Genomic DNA, 21914 nt, shown 5'->3' with positions numbered 1-21914 from the left:
AGATCTGTACATAAGTGCCGTGGGACTGGGAAGGGAGATGAATAAAGAGAGCGAGTCAGGGTGACGCAGAAGGGAGTGGGAGAAGAGGAAAGGAGAGGAAGAAGAGTAGGTGTAAGTGTTCTTAGGAGGTGAGAAGGGATGGGATCAGAGAACAGGTGGAGGAGGAAGGTTTTGAAAGTAGGTGGGAGAACTTATCTTGAGAGACTACTGAGAAGGCTAAGAGAGTGGATATAGGGATGGGAGAGATTTTTGCGAGTTCACTCCTGTAGGTTTTGATTTGGACTAGACTTCATTCATTCAATCATATTTATTGAGCGCTTACTGTGTACTAAGCACTTGGGAGAGTATGATGCAAGAATAAATGGACACATTCCCTGCCTGCAGGGAGTTTACAGTCTGGATGAGTGGAGACAGATATCAGTGCAAATAAATAAATTCCAGATACGTACATAAGTGCTGCGGGGCTGGGCGGAGGGGAAGAGCAAAGGGAACAAGTCAGGGTGATGCAGAAGGGAGTGGGAGATGAGGAAAAGTGGGGCTTACTCTGGGAAGGCCTAGCTCCTTATGAGCAGGGAGCGTGTCTTCCAACTCTGTTATACTTTCCCAAACGCTTAGTACAGTGCTCTGCACACAGTAAGCACTCAGTAAATCACAACTGATTTAGTCAGCAAAGTAGTTGGCAAGTTCCTCAGGGGTGAAAAAGTGGGAAGGTGGGAGTAGCGGGTGCTACAGGAGTGGCAGGCAATGTGTCTGTTTATCGTCGTATTGCACTCTCCCAAGCACTTAGTACAGGGCTCTGCACATGGTAGACACTCAATGAATACCATTGAATGAATGAATTGAAAGCGTGGAATATTTGGTGGGGCAAAGGGCGTGAAAGTCAGTCGGGGAGGTTGAGTTGCTGAGCTGGAAAGGGAAGAGTTATGGCAGGTGAGGATGAGTTTCAAGTGATCAAAATTGGCCTGGTGTCCAGGTTTCCACCAAAGGCCCTCTGTGGAACAAGCATAGAAGAGGAGGAAGGATCCACCGGAGGGGATCTGGGGCTGGGGATTGGGGATGAGAGACAGTGGGACATAATAATAATAACGATGGCATTTGTTAAGCGCTTACTATGTGCAGAGCTCTGTTCTAAGCGCTGGGGAGAATACAGGGTAATGAGGTTGTCCCATGAGGATACAAGGTCATCAGGTTATCCCCATGTGGGGCTCACAGTCTTCATCCCCATTTTACAGTTGAGGGAACTGAGGCACAGAGAAGTGAAGTGACTTGCCCAGAGTCACACAGCTGACAAGCGGCGGAGCTGGGATTTGAACCCATGACCTCTGAGTCCCCAACCCGTGCTCTTTCCATTGAGCCACACTGCTTCTCTGTGAGGGAGATGAAATTGGTAGGTTTGGACATCAAGAGAGGAGAAATTGGGTAGGGAGTCCACATGAGGCATGTTGGCTTAGAATATAAGGAGGGGGTCTAGAATTCTAAAGCTTGGATGTCTCTTTTTGGAGATCCCGAGATTAGTTTTGCAGGCAGGGGTTGTGTGGGGGAAGAGATAGATTAGCAGGTTGTGCTTGGAATAGGATGCTTGGGAGTTGGTGAAGTTAAAAATGGTGCAGAGGAGGTTTAACTTGCTTCTGAAGGGCAAATCCTCAGGAATGGGGCCAGGAAGAAGGCGGGGAGTGCAGCTTGATAGGTCAATGGCCTCTTTTTCCGAGGCCAGACTCCTCAGTTCCCTTTGCACCCTCCCACCCTACCCCGCTCCATCTAGCTACCACCGTTCCATCTCCAGATCTTGTACGGGATGTCAGGGTGTCTGTCTGCCCGACTGTCCGTCCCCCGGGGGGTTTCTGTTCCAGGAGACGCTGCCAGGCAAAGCCCAATCTAACCAACCACGTACGCTTGTTCTGGGGTTTTCAGCCAATCGGTAGTATTTATTGAGCGCTCTACAGTCGAGGCAAAAAGAACGATCCCTGTCCTCGAGGAGGTTACGGCTTAAGGGTCAGGGAAAACCACCAGCCCCCTCAGGCTGAGACCCTTGACTGAACAGTCTTCCCAAGGGGGAAGTGGCCTCCCAGGGATTAACCGACTCCATCTCCCGCCTTCTGTGGGCTCTACTTCTTCGATGTGGGGAGGTTGCGAGCCGGGTACGTGCAGGGTTGTGCCCAGAGAGGAATGTGTGTGCGACTCTGTGTGTGCAGGCGTGTTGTGCCCGTGAGTGTATGCTGTGCAGGCTCTATTGGCTGACTTCCTTTAGGGACCAGGCCCCCCTTCCCAGGGGTCCGAGTGGCTCTTTTTCCCGGTCCAGATCCTCAGCAGTGGCTCTTTCTCCTAACCTCTTCGCCAGAGGCTGCTGGGAGTCTCTTCTCCACAGCCCCGGCAACCTGGTTCCTCCTTCCATCCCCATGCGTCCAGGCAACAGTCCCCCTCTCATCCCCCGCCTACCTGACTGGTTATGCATCCCCAGGCCAGCCCTGGAGGTCACAACACCAGCTGAGAGCCCGCAATCTCCCCTAGGATTGGTGGGGAGGGCCGCTGGCTACACGAGGTCGGGGATCGGGAAGTCTGCTTCCCCCGAAGCAGACCCCGTGGCCCTCCCGCTCGCAGAGGTCCGCCATTGAAGGCGGCGGAGTATGTGTGTGTGTAAGCTCATTGTGGGAAGGGAATGTGTCTGTTTATTGTTTTATTGCACTCTCCCAAGTGCTAAGTACAGTGCTGTGCACATAGTGGACACTCAATAAATACGACTGAATGAATGAATATGAGAAGCAGCACAGTGTAGTGGATAGAGCACAGGCCTGGGAGGCAGAAGGTCATGGATCCTAATCCTGGCTTCGCCACCTTGGGCAAGTCACTTCACTTCTCTGGGCCTCAGTTGCCTCATCTGTAAAATGAGGATTAAGACAGTGAGCCCTATATGGGACAGAGACTGTGCCCAACCTGATTTGCCTGTGTCCACCCCAGCACTTAGTACAGTGCCTGGCACATAGTAGGTGCTATCGTAATTATTATGAATGAAAGCGTGTGTGTGTCCGTGCGTCTGACCGGCGTCTTCTCCCCAGGACTTCGCCTACGAGGACACGAAGGCCGAGTTCAACGTGGATGCACCGAATGGCGTGGTCATGGAAGGTTACCTCTTCAAGAGGGCCAGTAATGCCTTCAAAACTTGGAACCGGTGAGGGGCTGGGGCCGGGGAAACTGATCCGCACCAGCCCAGAGAGGGGAAGGCCGAAGGTGGCCTCCTTTTCCAGAGCCGGTGATTGGCCCTGCAGAAAGAGACTTTGGGGGCACCCCGGGCTGGAGGGAGACTATGGAGAGCCGTGTTCTTCCAGAGAAGGACAAGAGGATCTCCAAGTCCTGACCTATGTGTCTGTGGGGTGGGAGCTGGGTGCCTGCGCTTTGGGGTTCTGACGCCCCCTTCCCCTCTAGGCGATGGTTCTCGATTCAGAACAGCCAGTTGGTCTACCAGAAGAAGCTCAAGGTGAGGGAGAGCGGAGAGTGGACTTCGGGGGGTGGTCAGTGGGGTGGGAGGCCCGTGGAGGGCAGTCAGCGGGTGGATGGACAGATGGTCAGAAGACAGCTGTCCCCAGGACGTGCTGACGGTGGTGGTGGAGGACCTGCGACTCTGCTCCGTCAAACCCTGCGAGGACATCGAACGGCGGTTCTGCTTTGAGGTCGTCTCGCCCACCAAGTAAGGGGGAGGCCCGGAGGCTGGGGAGGAATGGGGCTGGGGCAGAGCCGGGGGTGGGGGGCCGGGCCGGGCCCCGGGCACGAAGGGCTCCAATCCCTCCCAGGAGCTGCATGCTGCAGGCGGACTCGGAGAAGCTGCGCCAGGCCTGGGTCCAGGCCGTGCAGGCGAGCATCGCCTCCGCCTATCGCGAGAGCCCCGACAGCTCCTACCTCGAGGTCAGTGCGAGAAATGGGAGTGGGGCTCAATTCCAGGGGATTTAAATTCCTTGGTGTATCCCGGCGGAAGGGGGAGCACTCTCCCCCCGCCCCCCAGATGTCCGGGAGGGTGGGCGGCACCATCCAGGTCGGACGACTTGTCCCCTGAAGGGGTCACAGGTCCAATAGGCCCGGCGGGTGCCTCCATCCGGTGGCGCCGTCCAGGAACGCACCAGACGCGCTGGGATCCAATAGTCCGGACCCGGCCGGAGCCCCTGAACCAGGCTGGGGGAACCCCGAGCCCCACGACCTCCGCTGACCGGGCCGGCCGACGGGACACCCATCCTCACTCCGCCCATTGCTCTCTCTGTTTTTGCGCACACATGGGTGTGTCTGTGTGTGTCTCACCCGAGCCCCCTCACTCCCCCCACTGCTGGGTGAGTGTGTATGAGTGGGTGGGGGGGTTCACCCACTCCCCCTCACTTGCCCATTAGTGTGTGTGTGTGTGTGTGTATGGGCGGGGGGGTTCACCCACTTCCCCTCACTTCACCCATTGCTGGGTGGGGGGGGCCGAGGGGGTTCACTCCCTCCCCCTCAATCCATCCATTGGGATGTGTGAGTGTGTGTGTTTGAGAATCACTCAGGCCCCCTCACTCCACCCATTCCTGTATTTGTGTGTGTGTTGGGGGGGAGTTCATCCACACCCCCTCACCCCGCCCATTACTCTATGTGTGTGGGGGAGGAGGGCTCACCCACACCCCCTCACTCCGCCCATTGCATTGGGATGAGGGGGAGGGGGCTCACCCATGCTCCTCTCCTCCTCCCTCCCCACTCCCACCTCCCCGCAGAGGCTGGACCGCACGGCCTCCCCGTCCACGAGCAGCATCGACTCGGCCTCGGATGCAAGGGAACGTGTGGGGAAGGGGGAGACCATCCTGCAGCGGGTGCAGGGCATCGCGGGCAACGGCCAGTGCTGCGACTGCGGGCAAGCCGACCCCCGCTGGGCCAGCATCAACCTGGGCGTCCTCCTCTGCATCGAATGCTCGGGCATCCACAGGTGGGTAGGGGCTGGGGGGTGGGGGAGCTTGCCCCCGTTGACTCCTCGGGAGTCCTCGGATGGGGGAAGGGGGTCCTACCCCTCGTTGACTGCTCGCGCTCCTTCAGATTGGGGAAGGGGGTTCCTGCAATACATCAACTTCTCGGGCACCCCCACAAGAAGGGAGTGGGATTCTGCCCCACGTTGACCGCTTGGACATCTTTGAATGGGGAGTGGCCGATCGCTCAGGCATCCTCGGATGGGGTGACTGGCGTGCTGTCCCTCATCCACTGCTCGGGCATCCTTGGATGGGGGTGATCATGCCCCACGTCGACTGCTCGGGTGTCCTTGGAGGTGGGGGACCTGCCCCACGTCAATTGCTTGGGCATCCTTGGACGGGGGGTGCTCCCGCCCCACATCAACTGCTTGGGCATCCTTGATGGAAGGTGCTCCTGCCCCACATCAGCTGCTCAGGAATCCTTGGAATGGGGGTGATCCTGCCCCACGTTGACTGCTCAGCATCCTTGGATTGGGGGATGAGGGGGTTCTTCCCTAGATCGACTGCTTGGGCATCCTTGGATGGGGGTTCTTCCCTACGTTGACTGCTCCGGCGTCTTTGGGGTGGGGCTCTGAAGAGCCGATGGGATGGCAGGGAGATGAAGATCTGGACGGTGTTGGCTGGTCCTCCTGGACCTCGCCCCGTGCCACCTCCTCGCCAGTCGTGTCTGCTCTCGGAGCAGCCTGACGGGCAGTTGGATGGACCGGGCCCCTGACCTCACAACTCACCTCCCTGTGTCCTGCAGGAGTTTGGGCGTCCACTGCTCCAAAGTTCGGTCTCTGACTCTGGATTCCTGGGAGCCTGAATTGCTGAAGGTGAGGCTCTCCCCTGTCCGTCCATCTTTCATTTGCCTCTCCTCCCTCCGCGATCCCCCACCCCATCCCCCTGCACGTCACAAACAGACAGAAAGACGCACACACTTTCTTGGATGCTGGTAGGGGGCAGAGGGAGGAGGAGATATAGTCCTTACTCTCGAGGGGCTGCCAGACTTATGAGGAAGCAGGACACACACACACAGTGATGGAGTCTCCCATCAGACTCCATGAATAAACATCAGTTCTGAAGCTTTAGAAACACACACACACACGCACACACACACAATGATGGAGTCTCCCATCAGACTCCATGAATGTGTCAGTTCCGAAGCTTTAGAAACCTTGAACTTGCCCTGAAGAAGCGACATCTTGCCCCGAAGAAGCGACTCCATGAATAAGTGTCAGTTCTGAAGCTTTAGAAACCTTGAACTTGCCCTGAAGAAGCGACATGAGTTAATGGATAGAGTACAGGCCTGGGAGTCAGAAGGACCTGGGGCAGAGCTATGTGACCTTGGGCAAGTCACTTAACTTCTCAGTGCCTCAGTTGCCTCATGTTAAATGGGATTAATACTGTGAGCTCCTTGTGGAACAGGGCCTTTGTCCTATCTGATTTGCTTGATTCACCTCAGCAATTAGTACAGTGCCTAGAATATAGTAAGTGCTTAACAAGTACCATGATTATTATTATTATAGTGATGTGGCTTGTGCAGCATGTGGTCTAAAGGAAAGAGCAGGAAACAGAGAACCTGGGTTCTAATCCTGGCTCCACCATTTGCCTGCCGTGTGAGCTTGGGCAAGCCACTTCACTTCTCTTGCTTCAGCAGCTGTAAAATACGGACTCAATGCCTATTCTCCCTCCTACTTGGACTGTGAGTCCCGTGTGGGACATGGATTGTGTCCCACCTGATAATCTTATTTCAACCCCAGTGTTTAGTGCTGTGCTTGGTGTAAAATAGCGCTTAACGAATACCCCAGTCTTGGATTTGTAGGCTGGCAGGGTTGTACACATGAGCACTCTTCACCCAAATTAGCCATGTGCCGGCAGAACTAAGACGAAAGTCTAGATCTCCTGATTCCCAGGGCAGGGCTCTCTCCACTGGATGCCAGTAGAGTGTTACACCCATGTACTTACACTCAGTGTGATGGAAGGACATGAAACACACACACACACACACACACACACACACACACACTCTTTCTCTCAGCCTGATGGAGGACCAGGACAGCCTCAAACACCGAGACATAAAGCACAAAGGGCAGAAGCGGAATCGTGGGAGAGGTTCAGTAGGACACTGACAGAATATGCAATTGCAGCTACAGAAACATCCATTAGGGGAAAATATTCCCCGTGGAATTGGGGGTCCCGGCGTCGGCTGAGATCAGTCAGAGAAGACTTCCCGGAGTGGGCGGCTCTATACAAGAGGGCAGGAAGAGAATTTGGTGTTCACAAATTGGCTCCAGAAATTCCACTCCTGAGTGCAGAGAAGGAGCAAGGGAGGCAGGGAGGGCACTCCAAGAGGGAGAGCCATGGAAGATATTGAGGGGACAGATGTAGGAGCAGGGGTTTGGACCCACTGGGACAAGTTTCCAGCATGTCTTCTTCATTTGTCCCTGCCTTGTCCCCGCCCCCACAGCTGATGTGCGAGCTGGGGAACGGTACCGTCAACCATATCTACGAGGCGCGGTGTGAGGAGCTGGGAGTCAAGAAGCCCACCGCCAACAGCTCCAGGTGAGCACAGACCCTGGCCCTCTGGGCCCTGCAGGGGCTGAGGCTGGAAGAACACGAGGAAGCCAGCAGCGGACCTAAATAGAAACCAATCAGTGAGCCTGTGGAATTGGAATCCACTTTGCTGCTTTTTGGCATTTGGTTTCAGTGCCCGGGGAAGGCTCAGTGTCATAGTTGGCCTGTGCGGGAGAGACTGTAAAAGGAATTTCTGGATGAAATTTCCATATTTTGCCTCAGGGCCCAGGGCAGACAGACTTGGTGTTGGGTCCAAACTGATGGGTGCAGGACCAGGGCTTGCAGAGTTAACCGCCTAGCCCCACCTCCCTACCTGATGGGCAGAGAACCTTCTGGGCTTTCCCGCCTGTCTCCTCATCCCACCTTGGGCCCTCACCTCACTGCCTCCCCCAGGAGCTCAGCCTTGTTTTCCATCCTCCCAGGCTCAAGCAGCGTGGCCTAGTGGATAGAGAACGGGCTTGGAAATCAGAAGGACCTGGGTTCTAATCCCAGCTCTGCCACATGTCTGCTGTGTGACCTTGGGCAAGTCACTTAACTTCTCAGTGCCTCAGGTACCTCATCTGTAAAATGAGGATAAGAGTGTGAGCCCTATGTGGGACAGAAACTGTGTCCAACCTGATTAATTTGTATCTAACCCAGCACTTAGAACAGTGCTTGGCACATAGTAAGCGCTTAACAAGTACCATAATAATAATAATAATTATTATTATTATTAACAGAAACCACATGTCCTTTGAGAATGGGCTTGTGCTGTAAAGAGGGGGGGGGAAGGGGAGAGAGGCTGGGTCCCCCGAGGCCTGGTGGTATAGGAGGGGGAGAGAGGGTCTGGACCCGATGGTCCAGGAGGCCACTGCTGCAGGGTCCATGCTGCTCCCCAGGCAGGACAAGGAGGCCTGGATCAAAGTCAAGTATGTCGAGAAGAAGTTCCTGAAACAGTTGCCCAGCAGCGAGACCCTTGGCCGGGCCGGCGAAGCCAAGCCGCGGCGCTGGAGTGTGAGGAAGTGCCGAAGGCACAAAAACTCCAGTCGGATGCCCCCCGCTCGCCGGAAGTACCGCCATGAGCCAGGCAACCCCTCTCCTGCGGCCCTCTCCTCAGGTGGGGATCCCCCCCTACTTCTCTACTTCCATTTCCCCTGCCTCTTTGCCCCCTTCCATCTTCCTTTTCCCCCTTCCCCCTCATCCTCACAGGTCCTGCCTACATCAATCAGTCAGTAGCATTTACTCAGCACTTACTGCATACAGAACTCTGAACTAAGCACTTGGAAGAGTACCTTAGAGGTAGAAGACTCGATCCCTGCCCTCAAGGAGCTGACATCCAGCGCGCGGGGGTGGGTGGTGGTGGGCGGTACCGCGGGGCCCAAACACGAAGTACATTACAGATCAGAGGAAGATGAGAATGGAAAGCGGATGTGTGGGAGAGAAGGTGCTTAACTAAGGAGTGTGTGAAAGCCGATCCTGTAGAGGTGCTGTGGGCGGTTCGGAGTGCTCTGGTATGGCCAGGAAAGAGGAAAAATGAAATTGGGGGAAGTCTTCTGAGGGAAGTGTGATTCCAAGGGGCCTTGAAGTTGTGGGGAGCTGTTAGATTGGAATTGGGAGGGAGTTTCGGGCAAGAGGAAAGACACTGGAGAAGGGAGATGAGAAAAAAGCACTGTGAATTGGTCAGTTTGAGGAAAGCAATGAGCGCAAGTGGGGGTGTAGGGGGAGAAGAGAGTGGACAGGGAATGTGTGCTAACTCTGTTACTTTGTACTCTCCCAAATGCTTAGTAGGTGCTCTGCACATAGTAAGTACTCAATAAATACCATTGATTGATTGATAATCAGATGGGAGAGAGCTGATGCCGCGCCTCAAAGTCCAGGGTCAGGAGTTCCTGCTGCCCATGGAGAGGGCTAGGTGGCCATCTGAGGGTGAGGTCCAGAGATCCAGTCCCCTTGTCTTGGGTCGGGGGGGGTGCAGAGGGCCTGGTCTGGCTGTGGGAGCCATCCCTGGGCCTGCCTGGAGCCTGCGTCTGTCTAAATTCCTCTCCCTCCCTTCAATGCAGCCAAATCACAAAGCAGGAGAAATGGGGACGGGACTAGCTCAGGGAGACGACTCTGTCTCTGCTCCCCACCCCCCCACCAACTGCCCAGGGACTCAGCTCTATCTCTCCTGCACCTCGCCTCCCTGGGAGAAGTCTCTGTCTCCCCCGCACCTCGCAGAGAAAAGTCTCTTTTCCCTCATCCCTGCCCAGGCCCGAGAACTCCTTGTGGGAGAAGCTGAGGGAGGGTGGGAGAGGGCTGCAGTTTGGGCTGCGTGAACGGGGGTGGGGAGGCCCTGCAGCCTGAGGGAGCTGGGCGGAAGCTGGAATCTTTGCAGAGGGACTCTTGGCTGGGGTCTTCAGGTGATGAGTGGTGTCTGCGGATAAACAGGAGACCGTTGATCGTGGCTACCGCGGCGATAGGGCTTCTTTCAATTCTACCGCATTTATTAAGTGCTTACTGTGTGCAGAGCACTGTATTAAGGGCTTGGGAAAGTACAATACAACAATAAACAGTGACATTGCCTGCCCACAACAAGCTTACAGTCTAGAGGACTTGTTTGGTCCTATGGGGGTGCATCAGCGTGGCGCAGTGGAAAGAGCATGGGCTTTGGAGTCAGGGCTCATGAGTTCGAATCCCAGCTCTGCCACTTGTCAGCTGTGTGACTGTGGGCAAGTCACTTAACTTCTCTGTGCCTCAGTTCCCTCATCTGTAAAATGGGGATTAAGACTGTGAGCCCCACGTGGGACAACCTGATTCCCCTGTGTCTACCCCAGCGCTTAGAACAGTGCTCTGCACATAGTAAGCGCTTAACAAATACCAACATTATTATTATTATTATCTGGGGGTGAAGAGAGCCACTAGGGCCCTGCAAGGTCTGGAGAGAGGAGGGGGAGGCGGCGCCCTTCCTTCTCCTTCTTCCCCTCCTCCTCCATCTTATATTCCTCCTCCTCTGCTGTGTACTTCTTCCTCCTTCCCCTTTTTCTCTCCCCTTCCCTTCCCCCCCGCCCCCACCCGTTTTCCCCCAACTTTCCCTCCCTCCCCTCTCTTCCCCCCACCCAAGCCCCATCCCGGTGCCCTCGGGGGCCAGTGTGAAGCCCTGCATCCTCTCTTCCATTCATTCATTCAATAGTATTTATTGAGCCCTTACTATGTGCAGAGCACCGTGCTAAGCGCTTGGAATGTACAGTACGGCAACGGATCCCATCCCCTCTCTATCCCCCCATTTCCAGGGTGGGCTTGGCCGGGTGGGGATGTTTTCCATCGCACACCCCCTGACCCCTCTCCACCGTCCCCTCCCTCCGCAGCTGGCACTCTGGAGCGACAGTTCCGCAGAGACTCCCTGTTCTGCCCCGACGAACTGGACACCCTGTTCTCCTACTTCGACACGGGGGCCGCGGGCACCGGCCCTGGCATCGGCCCGGCCACCGGCCCTCGCAGTAAGTAGCCCCCCGCCCCTCGCCGTCTGTCGCCGCCGCCGTCCGTGCCTAAGGGCCCCGGTAGCCAGGGCAGTCCTCGCCCCCTCCCCAGCTGCCCAGCTGCCCCAGGCCAAAGGAGAAGGAAGGGGCTGGCTGCCCGGCCTCGCAGACGGGGAGGGGGACGGCAGCCGGCCCCGGCCCCGCGTTAACCGCACTCCCCTTCCCTCCCCCTTCCTCAGGTGCCGGCCGGGGGTCCGGGCAGCCCCCCTCCCCAGCCTGTCCGCCGAGCGGCAGTGGCCTAGGTCCCAGCGGGAGCGGGGAGTCGTTGCCCCCGGCCGGAGGTAAGGCAACCCCCGCCCCTATGAAGAGCCGCCAGTCCCGAGCCCCCGGCCCGGAGCCCCCCTGTTGGTGCCAGGAGGCCAGGATGGGGCGGCGTGGGTGGGTAGGGTAGGGTAGGGTAGGGGTCTGGCCGGGCCGGTAAGGGAGCAGGAAGCTCAGAGCAGAGACCTCGGCCACCTCTCCTCTCCCCATTTCCTTAACCCCTCAACCCTGGGACCCCCAGATCCCCACAGAGGTTGCTGGGGGGAGGGTCGGAGCCAGGCCCCTTTGCAGCTTGCAGGACCCGGTGAATCCGGTACCACAGAGTAAGGCAGGCAGGCAACCCCGTCTCCCACTGGCCCCCAAATTGGAGGGTGGGGTGCTATTTCTCCCCTCCCCTGACACCCAGCCCCCGGAGTGTCCACCTGGTGGCCCAGCCACCCTCCTCCTCCGCCCCCACTCTCCCAGGTTTGCACTCCCCAGACCTTTCCCCTGCGGTCATTCAGACTTCACAAACCCCCTCGTCCCTGAAGGGAGCCTCTATGAGACTGTGAGCCCCACATGGGACAGGGATTTTGTCCAACCCGATTTGTTTGTATCCACTCCAGCGCTTAGTGCAGTGCCTGGCACATAGTAAGTGCCTACCAAATACCATAATGATTATTAATTATTAGGGGCCAGCTCTCTCACGTCCCGGTTTTTGTCCCCTTACGCCAGGCCAGGGCAGGAGGTTTCTGTGGTGGGTACCCTGGGCTGGTGGGGCAGTGGGGAAGGGAAAGGAAGGAGGAAAAGATTGATTCCGTTTCACAGACCTGCCAGGGGACTGGGAAAGGTCTGATGGAAGCCCCACGCTCCGACAAGCCCCTCACTGTCCTAACTTCCCCACCCTGTGCCCCCCTGCTGGAAGCTATAACTCTGAGGATGATTGACAATTTAGGCCTTCAGGAGATGACTCTGTGTGTGTGTGTGTGTGTGTGTGTGTGTGTATATCTATATCCTGAGTCCTTGTTTGTGTGTCTCGCTATCTCACAGTCCTCTAGCCTGTGAGCTCCTTGTGGGCAGGGAATGCCACTGTTTATTGTTGTATTGTACTTTCCCAAGCGCTTAGGACAGTGCTCTGCACATAGTAAGCGCTCGATCAGTACGAATGATTGAATGAATGAATGAATGAATGAATATGATTGTCTCTGGATGAATGAATGTGTGTTTGTCACAGTGCGTGGACTTGTGTGTCCTGAGCCAGTCAGTGTGAGTGGGTCTATGAGTTTGTCTCTGCGTGTGAGTGTCTGTGTGTTACTGACGGTGTCTGTTTCCCCCAGGCCGTGGACCAGTGCTTTGCCACGTCCACACCCATGTTTGTACCGATAGTCACACCCCTCCCCTCTTGGTTTTTGCTGCGTTTCTCAACTCCGTATTCTTGGGGCCCAGGGCCTGGTTCATCTGGGTAGGTGGTGGTTTGGGGAATCCAAGAAGGTTGATGCATCTTGTTTCCCTCATGTCCCCTTCCCCTCACTCTGACTGACACCTCCAAACCAGCTCAGTGCTGGCCGGGGCTTGGCCTCTTACTCCACACCCCCCCCAACTTTTCCGGCCCTGGAAATGCAGCCCACTCAAGGAGAGATCAGAGCCGTCCCGCGGCACCTCCTTGTGGCGTCAGGAGCCACTTTGGCACTCTGCCACTCTGGCAGCTTTGGTTCTGGGCTTGGCCTTGCACTCATCCCACCCATCTCTCTCCCCATCATGCCCCTTCATTATCTCTCCGGACCCCTGATCTCTCCTGCCCTCTTTCCTCCTCTCCCGGTCTCTGCTGAACTTCCCAAAGCGGGAAACGCTCGAGGTGCGGGATTCTGGGAAGACCCCTCTCTGCCAGCGCTTGGGGTGGAGGGGCGTCTTGCTGGACCCCCAGCCTTTCTTCCCCCTGGTGGTCCCTCCCACTCCAGGAGGCAGGGGGGATCTGGGGTGGGGGAGCTTTCGGGGGCAGTGTTGGGTCCTCCTGGCTCTCCACTCGGGTGTTAAAGGGGTCTGGTCTGTCCCCCTGTTGGCCCCGCAGGTCTGAGCAGTGACAGTGGGCTGGGCGGCAGCACCGATGGCAGCACGGATATCCTGGTGTTTGGCTCCGTGGTGGACAGTGTCACCGAGGAAGGTGAGGAGAGGCTGAGGCAATTCCCTTCTCCCTGGCCAGGAAAGCTCCTACTAACATCCCCCAACTCTGAAACCTAGATTTGGGCAGAGGGGCAAGGGGAGGGGTTCTGCTTTTTTTTTTTAAAAAAAAGGTATTAAGAGATTACTATGTGCCAGGCACTGTTCTAAGGACTAGGGTAGATACAAGGTAATCTGGTTGGATACAGTCCCTTCCCATATGGTGCTATAGAGTCAGGAGGTCATGAGTTCTGTTTCTGGCTCCGCCATCTGTTTGCTGTGTGGCCTTGGTAAGTCACTTCACTTCTGTGGGCCTTAGTTTCCTCATCTGTAAAATGGGGATTGAGACTGTGAGCCCCACGTTGGGACAGGGACTGTATGCAGCCCCATTTGCTTGTATCCACCCCAGTGCTTAGTACAGTGCCTGGCAAGTGCTTAACAAATGCCATAATTAATTAATCCCCATCCTGCAGATGAGATAAATGAGGCACAGAGAAGTGAAGTCACTTGCCCGAGGTCACACAGCAGACAAGTGGCGGAGTCAGGATTAGAACCCAGGTCCTTCTGATTCCCAGGCCCGTGCTTTAATCACTAGACCATGCTGCTTCTACTCCTTGGGAGGGGAGCGAGGTCCTGTCTGTATAGCTCTCAGGAGAATTCTCTGCAATCAGTCTGATCAGTGCCTCCCCAGGTCTGCTCCTTCCCCATTGCTTCCCATACCCACTACCTGTGCCCAACCTGCTTTGCTTGTATCCACCCCAGTGCTTAGTACAGTGCCCTGCACATAGTAAGCTCTTAATAAATGCCATCATCATTATTATTATTACCCTGGAAGATAGGAGACGGGAGAAGCAACGTGGCCCAGTGGAGAGAGCATGGGCCCGGGAGTCAGGAGAACCTGGGTTCTAATCCCAGCTCTGCCAATTGCTTGCTGTGTGACTTGGGCAAGTCACTTCATATCTCTATGACTTAATTTCCTCACCCGTAAAATGGGATGCCTCTTCTCCCTGCTACTTAGACTGTGAGCCCCGTGTGGGACAAGAACTGTATCCTACCTAATTAATTTATACTTACCCCTGTGCTTAGAAGAGTGTCCGACACATAATAAGCTCTTCGTGGCCTTGTGGATAGAGCACAGACTTGGGAGTCAGAAGGACCTGCGCTCTAGTCTTGGCTCTGCCACTTGTCTGTGTGACCTTGAGCAACTCATTTAACTTCTCTGTGCCTTACTTACCTCATCTGTAAAATGGTGATTACAACTGTGATGCCCATGTGGGACAGGGACTGTATCCAACCTGATTACCTTGTATCTACCCCAGCCCTTAGAACAGTGCCTGGCACATAGTAAGCACTTAACAAATACCATAAAAAACCCCAACCTCCCCCTGCCCCAAAAATAAATACCATTAAAAAAAAGGTGAGCACAGAGCTGGGATAAGAGTCTGCCTACATAGCCAGGGTTTCTGGGGCTCTGCCCCCTACTCCAGTACTCCCCAAGATCATCCCTCTGGTGTAGTAGGGCCTCTTGGGTCCTACAGAAGGTCATCAGCCCTTCCCACCGCCCCATAGTTATGCCCCCCAGGATCATCCCGCAGGCTGTTCAGCCCACAGCTCGGCTTCAGACGGGGGTACCGGGACCCTTGGGAGGAACTGTGTTGGTTGCCCTCCTAGGCACCCACCCTTATGAGTCGCGATGGACCACCCGACACCCCCGACTCGCCCCTCTCGACCTTCCCCCAGTGACCCATCACGAACGCTTAGTCCTCGGACTTGGCCAAACTCCTCTGGACTCTGTCAGTGTTTTCAGTTGCCCAAGTTCCTGGGTAAACCCCCAAGGGGAGGGGGCTTCCCTGGGGACAGTCTTGCCCTGAGGCAAGGGTCTGCTTCTTTTCGGTAAATGACAGGCAATGTGCTTTGTCTTGGGGCTCTTCTAAAGGCAAAATCACCTGACCCTCTCTTCCCAGTCTTGCCTCTGCCACTCAGCTTCACCCCTCCCCCTACCAACCCCTGCCCTTTTCTCCTCAGCCCTCTACCCTGCCCCTGCTGTTCAGTCTCATCACCCCTCCTCATCCCTGCCCCTCTTTCCCCAGCCGTCTCCTGCCCCCAACCCCACCTGGCCCCTGCTACTTGGTCTCATTACACCTGGCCTTTGCTCCTCTTTTCTTGACCCCTACCCCCTACCCCACCCATCCCCTGCCTATCGGCCTTGTCGCTCCAAGTCCTGGCCCCCCACGCTACCCGCCCCCTGCTTCTTGATCTCCTTACTCCCACCCCCAGCCCCTCTCTCCCCAGCCATGTCCCCTGTTCCCCATCCTGCCCTGCCCCGAGGTCACCCTGCCCCCAGATCCTTCCCCTCACGATCCTGCTGCCAAGTTACTCTGCCCCGGGCCCCCCTTCCACGGTTCCCTGTCCCGGCAGAGGCGTCGGAGGAGTCCAGCGGGGAGGCGGAGGCGGAGGTGGAGCCGGAGGCCTCGGACCTGGAGGAGCTGCGGGATCTGCACCCGGGCTTGTTGGTCTACCGGGCGGCCCGGGCCCGGAATCTGCCGGTCATGGCTGAGGCGCTGGCCCATGGAGCTGAGGTCAACTGGGCGAATGAAGAGGACGAGAGCCAGACTCCACTCATTCAGGCTGTCATGGGGGTAAGGTGTTCTGGGGAGAGGAAGGGGCATTGCCCCGCCCCGCCCTGCCTCATCTATCCAGTCCACATTGTCCACTCGGACCACGGTGAAGTCACTGATTGGTGTTTGATATCTAATTGCACCCAGCTCAGACCCCTGGCCAAGCCCCCTGCTCCTCTTCCCTCTCCCAGAATTCCCTCCTCCCTGGCCAGGAAATCCCTTACTTTCATCCTCCCCGACCCCGAAGCCTAGATGGTTATCGGGAGGTATGTGTGGGGGCGTACTGCTCCTTGGGAGGGGAGTGGGGTCCTGTCTGTATAACTCTCAGGAGACTTCTCTGCAGGCAGTCTGGTCGGTCCCTTCCCTGGGCTGCCCCCTCGCCAAACCTTTCCATACCCACTACCGAAGAAGAAGGGGTGGGACGTGTGTGTGTGTGCGCGCACACGTGAGCTCACAGCTATGCTTGTGTGAGTTATGCATATGGGTGGCTGAACATTGGATATGGATGCTAGTGGTTGCATTTGTGTATGCACACGAGAATCTAGAGGAGTATCTGAGTATGCATATGTGCGCAGATGTCTGGACATATATAGGTCATGTCAATGATGTGTGTCTGTGTGTGTTTGTGCGAGTGACTATGAACACAAATATATCCCTGTGTGTGTGTGTGTGTGTGTGTATGTGTGTGTTCTCTCCCCTCAGGGCTCCCTGATTGCCTGCGAGTTCCTTCTCCAGAACGGGGCTGACGTGAACCAAAGAGATGGACGCGGTCGCGCCCCCCTGCACCACGCCACCTACCTGGGCCACACTGGGTGAGCGCCCTACCTGGGGGACCCACTGTGCTCCGGAGGCTGGTGGGGGTGGGCTTGGGGGCTGGGGGCCGAGCGCCATTCGGAAGCTGGTGGGGCCGGGCTCAGACGCTGGGGGAACTGGGGCTCAGAGGCTGGTGAGGGCGGGCTCGGAGGCTCGGGGAACCGGGGCTCGGAGGCTGGTGGGGAGATGGACTCAGAGGTTGGGGGACCCCGGGTTTGGAAGCTGGTGGGGATAGGCTCAGAATTTAGGGAATTGGAAAGAGGGCTGGTTTTCGGGACCGGAACCATCCTAGGGCCAGGGCGTGGGACGGAGGCCTGAGGGGAGGGGGCGGCTTGGCAGAGGGAGGGCTTGGTGCTGACCATCCTCCTTCTTGCCCCACTACCCCCGCCCCGTCCCTGCAGGCAGGTGTGTCTGTTCCTAAAACGTGGAGCCAATCAGCACGCCGTGGATGAGGACGAGCAGGATCCGCTGGCCATTGCCGTGCAGGCGGCCAATGCCGACATTGTCACCCTGTGAGTGGGGGCTGAAGTCCGGGCAGACCAGAGGGACCGGGGGACCGGGGGCGGGCACGCTCCCTTAGCCCGGTGGGAGGCGGGGGCTGGGGGGCCGGGGGTGGGTCCGTTCCCTTAGCTCAGTGGGGTGTGCCCCTCAGAACAGATGAGAAGCAGCGTGGCCTAGTGGAAAGAGCACGGGCCCGGAAATCAGAGGACATGGGTTCTAATCCCGGCTCTGACACATGTCAACCACATGACCTTGGGCAAGTCACTTTACTTCTCTGTGCCTCAGTTACCTCGTCTGCAAAATGGGGATTAAGGCTATGAGCCCCATGTAAGACAGGGACTGTGTCCAACCCAATTTGCTTATCTCCACCCCAGCGCTTAGTACAGTGCCTGCAACATAGTGCTTAACAAATATCATAATTATTATTATAACTGACCATCTCTCTCCCCGTTCCCTAACCTCCACCTACCCACTGTGGTTCTCTGTCTCCCATCTCCCGTTTCCCAGGCTGCGTCTGGCTCGGATGAACGAGGAGATGCGGGAGTCGGAGGGCCCGTGCGGACATCCAGGTCAATATCCCAGCAGCAGCCCCACTGAGCTTCAGTACAGGAAGTGCATCCAGGAGTTCATCAGCCTTAATATAGACGAGTGCTAGGGGAGACCTCCTTGGGGGCTGCCCCACCTTGGCGGAGGGGGGATGGGGGGAAAGGGCTGGGGGGGGAGTGGTCGAGCCCCCAGACCGGCCGGCAGCGGCGGCCTGGCTGCAGGAAGGCCGGGAGGAGGAGGAAGACAGAAACAACCTTCACCCCCCCCCCTTCTCCTCCCCACTGCCGGGCTGACCCCCCTCCAATTTGCTGTGAGCCCCAAGGTTCCTGAATCAAGGGAGCCCCCCACCCCACCCAACTTTGACTCTTGGCTCCTGGTGGCCTCAGGGTCCTAGAAACAACCTCCCCCTGACAGCCACAACAATCCCCATCCTGTAGCCTGTCGTTCCCATCCAACTGTTCCCCCATCCCCTATCTGAGTTGGGGGTGTTCCCAAGCCAGGTCTTGCCCAGGATGCCTCGGTCCCCTAGACCCCCTGGGGGAAGATCCACCCGTCAGGGCCTGGCGCCCCTCCCCCTTTCCTGCTGCTGTGGTTGTCATGGGAACCTAGTCTAGGCCCAGGCCCCCCTCCCCGCCCATCCCTCCTGGCCAGCCGGGCCCCAAAGCCCCAAACCTTGTCCTTAACCTCCCCCGCACTACCCTCCGACTTCCGTCCCGCCCGAACCTCAGCATCAGGTAGGACCCTGAGGGACAAAATGGCCACCAACCCTAATCAGTGGTATTTATTGAGCGCTTACTTTGTGTAGAGCACTATACTAAGCGCCTGGGAGAGTACAGTCCAATAGAATGAGCAGAATCCGCCTCATGGGGGGTGGGGGGAAGGGGTTCCTCTCGTCCGGGAACCTTGCACTCGGGGGGCCGTTCCCCACCCTCACCCCCAAAGGCTGGGCTGCGGCCAGGCCAGGCCGGACCAGGCCACCAGCTGACATCCCTCCCTCCCCCCACCCTTTAAAGCTGGGCCTTCTCCCTTGGGGTCACCATGTAGACTGGAAGACCCCGGAATAGGGCGTCACCACTCCTCCCAAACGCCCTCATGTTATGGCAGGGTTGGGGAGAAGTCCAGTCCCAGCCCAGGACCCGGGGGTCCCCTCCCCCCGGCCGTTATTTTTGCTCCGAGTTGGCCCGCCCGCCCTCCTGCGGGTCCAGCGGGGACGGGGGTCTTTTCGACGGGCCCCCGCTGCCGAGGGATCCGGTGGGTGTCCCGACCCGGGCGACCGTGCTGCTGCTACGGGCTCGGTCCGGGGGTTGGGTTGGGGGGGTAGCTACTGCCCCCATCCGAATCTCCCAGACTGCATAAATACCCACGGTCCAGGGGCAGGGCCACGAGTGAGGGGTTGGGGGTCGGGGGTGCGGTCAGGGGTCTTTGAGCCAGGTGATTTATCTACTTTAAGACAAATGTATTGGTACTTTAGAGTCAATGTATAAAGCAACTTGATGCACTTTTCCTACTTAACAGTATTTTTTATGTTCTTTGGTTACGGATTTTGTGCTGTCTTTTTTAAATCAGTGAAACGATTAAGTATTTAATTTATCACGGACGAGGCTCTGAGGACTTGTGCAATCATTTCCCCTAGGAAGCTTTGCTGAACCGAGTGGAGGAGGGAGCCGGAGGGTCAGCGGGAGGGGTGGGGGGGAGGGAGGGGGGCTTGGCCTCTTCGAAACCGGCTCCTTGTTCCTGCCTCACACCCTTCAGCTTCCACCTCCCATTTCCTTATGCTCCTGCACTCCCTCCTCCTCTCCCTTCTCCCTCTCTGGGATGGAGGCCGCAGAGCGGGCATCCGAGCGGGGTCGGTACCGAATGCCGGCCCCGGCCCAGCAGAAGCTAGCACGGCGGGCGCCCCTCTTCCTCTTGGAAACGTGGCCGTGGAGGCGATCTATCGATCCGGCCATCCCAGCTCTCGATGCCTCATTTCTTTCTCGTGCTCCTTCCGTGTTTTCAGAGGCCTGGCGGGGTCTGAGGGGGGGGCTCCTCCCTGACCTCCGAAACACAGGCCCCCCCTGGGCCTGGTGGGGGGGACTCTCTCCCCCCACCTCCCCTCTATATGGTGGGCACGGGTACCCTATCGCCAACGCACCGCCCGCCCCTCGACCACTCCACTGGGGTCCTGTAGGGTTCCCCGCCCCCTCCCTATCAGGCTGCCCCTGCCCCCAGACTCCCGGACCGGGACGGGGGAGTCTTGCTGGACCCCAGGTAACCAGGGGGCTGGGAGCCCCCTCGGTGCAGGCGGGGTCCGGACACGGTGGACCCCCGGATCCACTGTTTCCCCCACCCTCCCACGCCCCAGGCTGGACTGGTTGGTGACAGTCTGGGCTCCTCTCTCTCCCCCACCCCACTCGCCCCCACCCCCTTCAAGCATGGCGACCGCTCTGGCCAGAGGTGGACAGACGTATTGGTGCTGGAGTGAGGGGGTCGGGGGGAGAGGGGACGATGAGGAAAGAAGAAAGGGAAGGGAAGGTCCTGGTCAGCACAGACCCCAGCGGCTCTTCCCACCCTATGCAGACGACAGACCTCAGGCAGGGGCCGAGGCAGGGGTTGAGGCAGGGCGGGCTCTCTGACGCTCAGCCCCACTCCCTCATCCGCCCCGCGGGCCTGAGGCCCCCCCGAAAGTACCCCCTCTCTAGTCCAGTTTCCCGCACCTCCTTCTGTTTACCCAGACGGTCTCCCCTTTTCTCTCTCCCGCCTGCCCCCACGTCACTCCCTCGGCCGGCTGCTCTGTGTGTTATGATCTTTGTACGGTTTTAGGCCTGTTGCCATGGTGTCTGCTTTGATTTTCCTCCTCCTGTCTCCGAAGCACCTGTGAATAAAATCCGGTCGACTCGGTACCACGCTGCTTGGGCTGTTTCTTTGACTGTGAAGCTCGGGGCTAGTCTCTTCTAACCGGGGGAGGGAGGGGGGTGCCTGTCCTTTTACTCTCTGCCACCCCTATCTCCTCCCCCGGTCCCCCTCTCCACCTTCTCCCCTGCCAACCGTCCCCGCCCTAAGAGGTCTGGACCCGGCTGGAAGCACGGGGGTTCTGCTGGTCCTGAAGATCCAGCCCGGGCCCCACCGGCCGGACCAGGTCGCCCCCCCCCGTTGCCGGTCGGGGGGCTTCAGGGGGCCTACCGGAGAAACCGGTCCCAGTGGTTCGGACTTGGGGTCGGTGGAGAGAGCGGTTCTGCCTGGCCCTCTGCCCCAGATCCCCTTGCCGTGGCTGTGACCCAGCGGGCGATGGGTCATTCAAGCCGAACTCCCTCCCGCCCCCCTCAACGCCCCAACCCCAACACGCATACTTCTCGCCCCTGGACCCCCGGAACTTGGTGTTGACCTGACAGGGTGACCTTCCCGTCTGCCCGTCTCCGGGGCTGTTGCCTGGACGGTCCCGAGTCCCCACCATCCTACGGGGGAATTGGGCCGCCCGACCCTCGACCTTCTCCTCTGTAAAGATGGGGACGGTGGGTCTCCCTGGGGGTAGTGGAGAGTCTGAGCTGGGGGAATGGAAGGGGTTGGGGGTGGGGGGCGGGAACAGGAGAGCCTCCGGGGCGGGACAGGAAGGAGACATAGGGATGGGGCTGGGACGGGGCAGGCTGTTCCCTACCGGCGGGGTCCGGTTGGGGAGTCCTTGATGGGCAAGTCCCGTCCGGAATCTATTGTCACCCCAAACTAGGCCGGCCGGCCCCGGAACGCCTGCATCCCGGCCTGCGGGGCGGAGCGGGGCCGGGAGGGGCCGGGAGGGGCCGGGAGGGGCCGGGGGAGAGCCGGACCCTGAGGCCTGAGCCGCTTTCCCTCCTTCCCCTCGCAGGAGACACCACCTATCTCGACATCTTCCGCGAATTTTCGCACTTGGCGTCCCACAACCCCGAGAAACTGGACCGCCGGAGCCTGCACTGCGCCCGCTCCTGCCGGTAGCGCCTCCCTCCCCGCCGTCTCTGCCCCCTCCCCCGGGGCCGGGCCGGACCCAGGCCCCCAGGAGACCCCCCTCC

The 21914-nt window shown here is 58.1% G+C and overlaps 1 protein-coding gene across 3 annotated transcripts in view; it reads left to right on the top strand.

Moving 5' to 3' along the window:
• The window catches only part of ACAP3 (ArfGAP with coiled-coil, ankyrin repeat and PH domains 3), a 56458-nt gene extending 35681 nt beyond the window's left edge, over window positions 1-20777 (top strand). The window contains exons 11-25 of one of the 3 annotated variants that reach the window (XM_029065925.2): window positions 3054-3166; window positions 3421-3472; window positions 3582-3682; window positions 3786-3897; window positions 4725-4933; window positions 5716-5785; window positions 7420-7514; window positions 8405-8622; window positions 10850-10981; window positions 11200-11301; window positions 13329-13421; window positions 15836-16056; window positions 16738-16847; window positions 17250-17360; window positions 17857-20777. In XM_029065925.2, coding sequence (XP_028921758.1) covers window positions 3054-3166; window positions 3421-3472; window positions 3582-3682; window positions 3786-3897; window positions 4725-4933; window positions 5716-5785; window positions 7420-7514; window positions 8405-8622; window positions 10850-10981; window positions 11200-11301; window positions 13329-13421; window positions 15836-16056; window positions 16738-16847; window positions 17250-17360; window positions 17857-18004 — 1887 coding nt within the window. In that variant the 3' untranslated portion in view covers window positions 18005-20777. Of the gene's footprint in view, window positions 1-3053; window positions 3167-3420; window positions 3473-3581; window positions 3683-3785; window positions 3898-4724; window positions 4934-5715; window positions 5786-7419; window positions 7515-8404; window positions 8623-10849; window positions 10982-11199; window positions 11302-13319; window positions 13422-15835; window positions 16057-16737; window positions 16848-17249; window positions 17361-17856 lie in introns of all 3 variants that reach the window. The other 2 variants (XM_029065927.2, XM_029065926.2) reach the window with 2 other exon arrangements.
• Window positions 20778-21914: the final 1137 nt, after the last annotated feature.

The sequence above is a fragment of the Ornithorhynchus anatinus genome, chromosome 5, assembly GCF_004115215.2.
Source record: "Ornithorhynchus anatinus isolate Pmale09 chromosome 5, mOrnAna1.pri.v4, whole genome shotgun sequence".
NCBI lineage: Eukaryota > Metazoa > Chordata > Mammalia > Monotremata > Ornithorhynchidae > Ornithorhynchus > Ornithorhynchus anatinus.
Note: the sequence above shows the minus strand (reverse complement) of the source record. Positions and strands in the feature narration are given on the sequence as shown.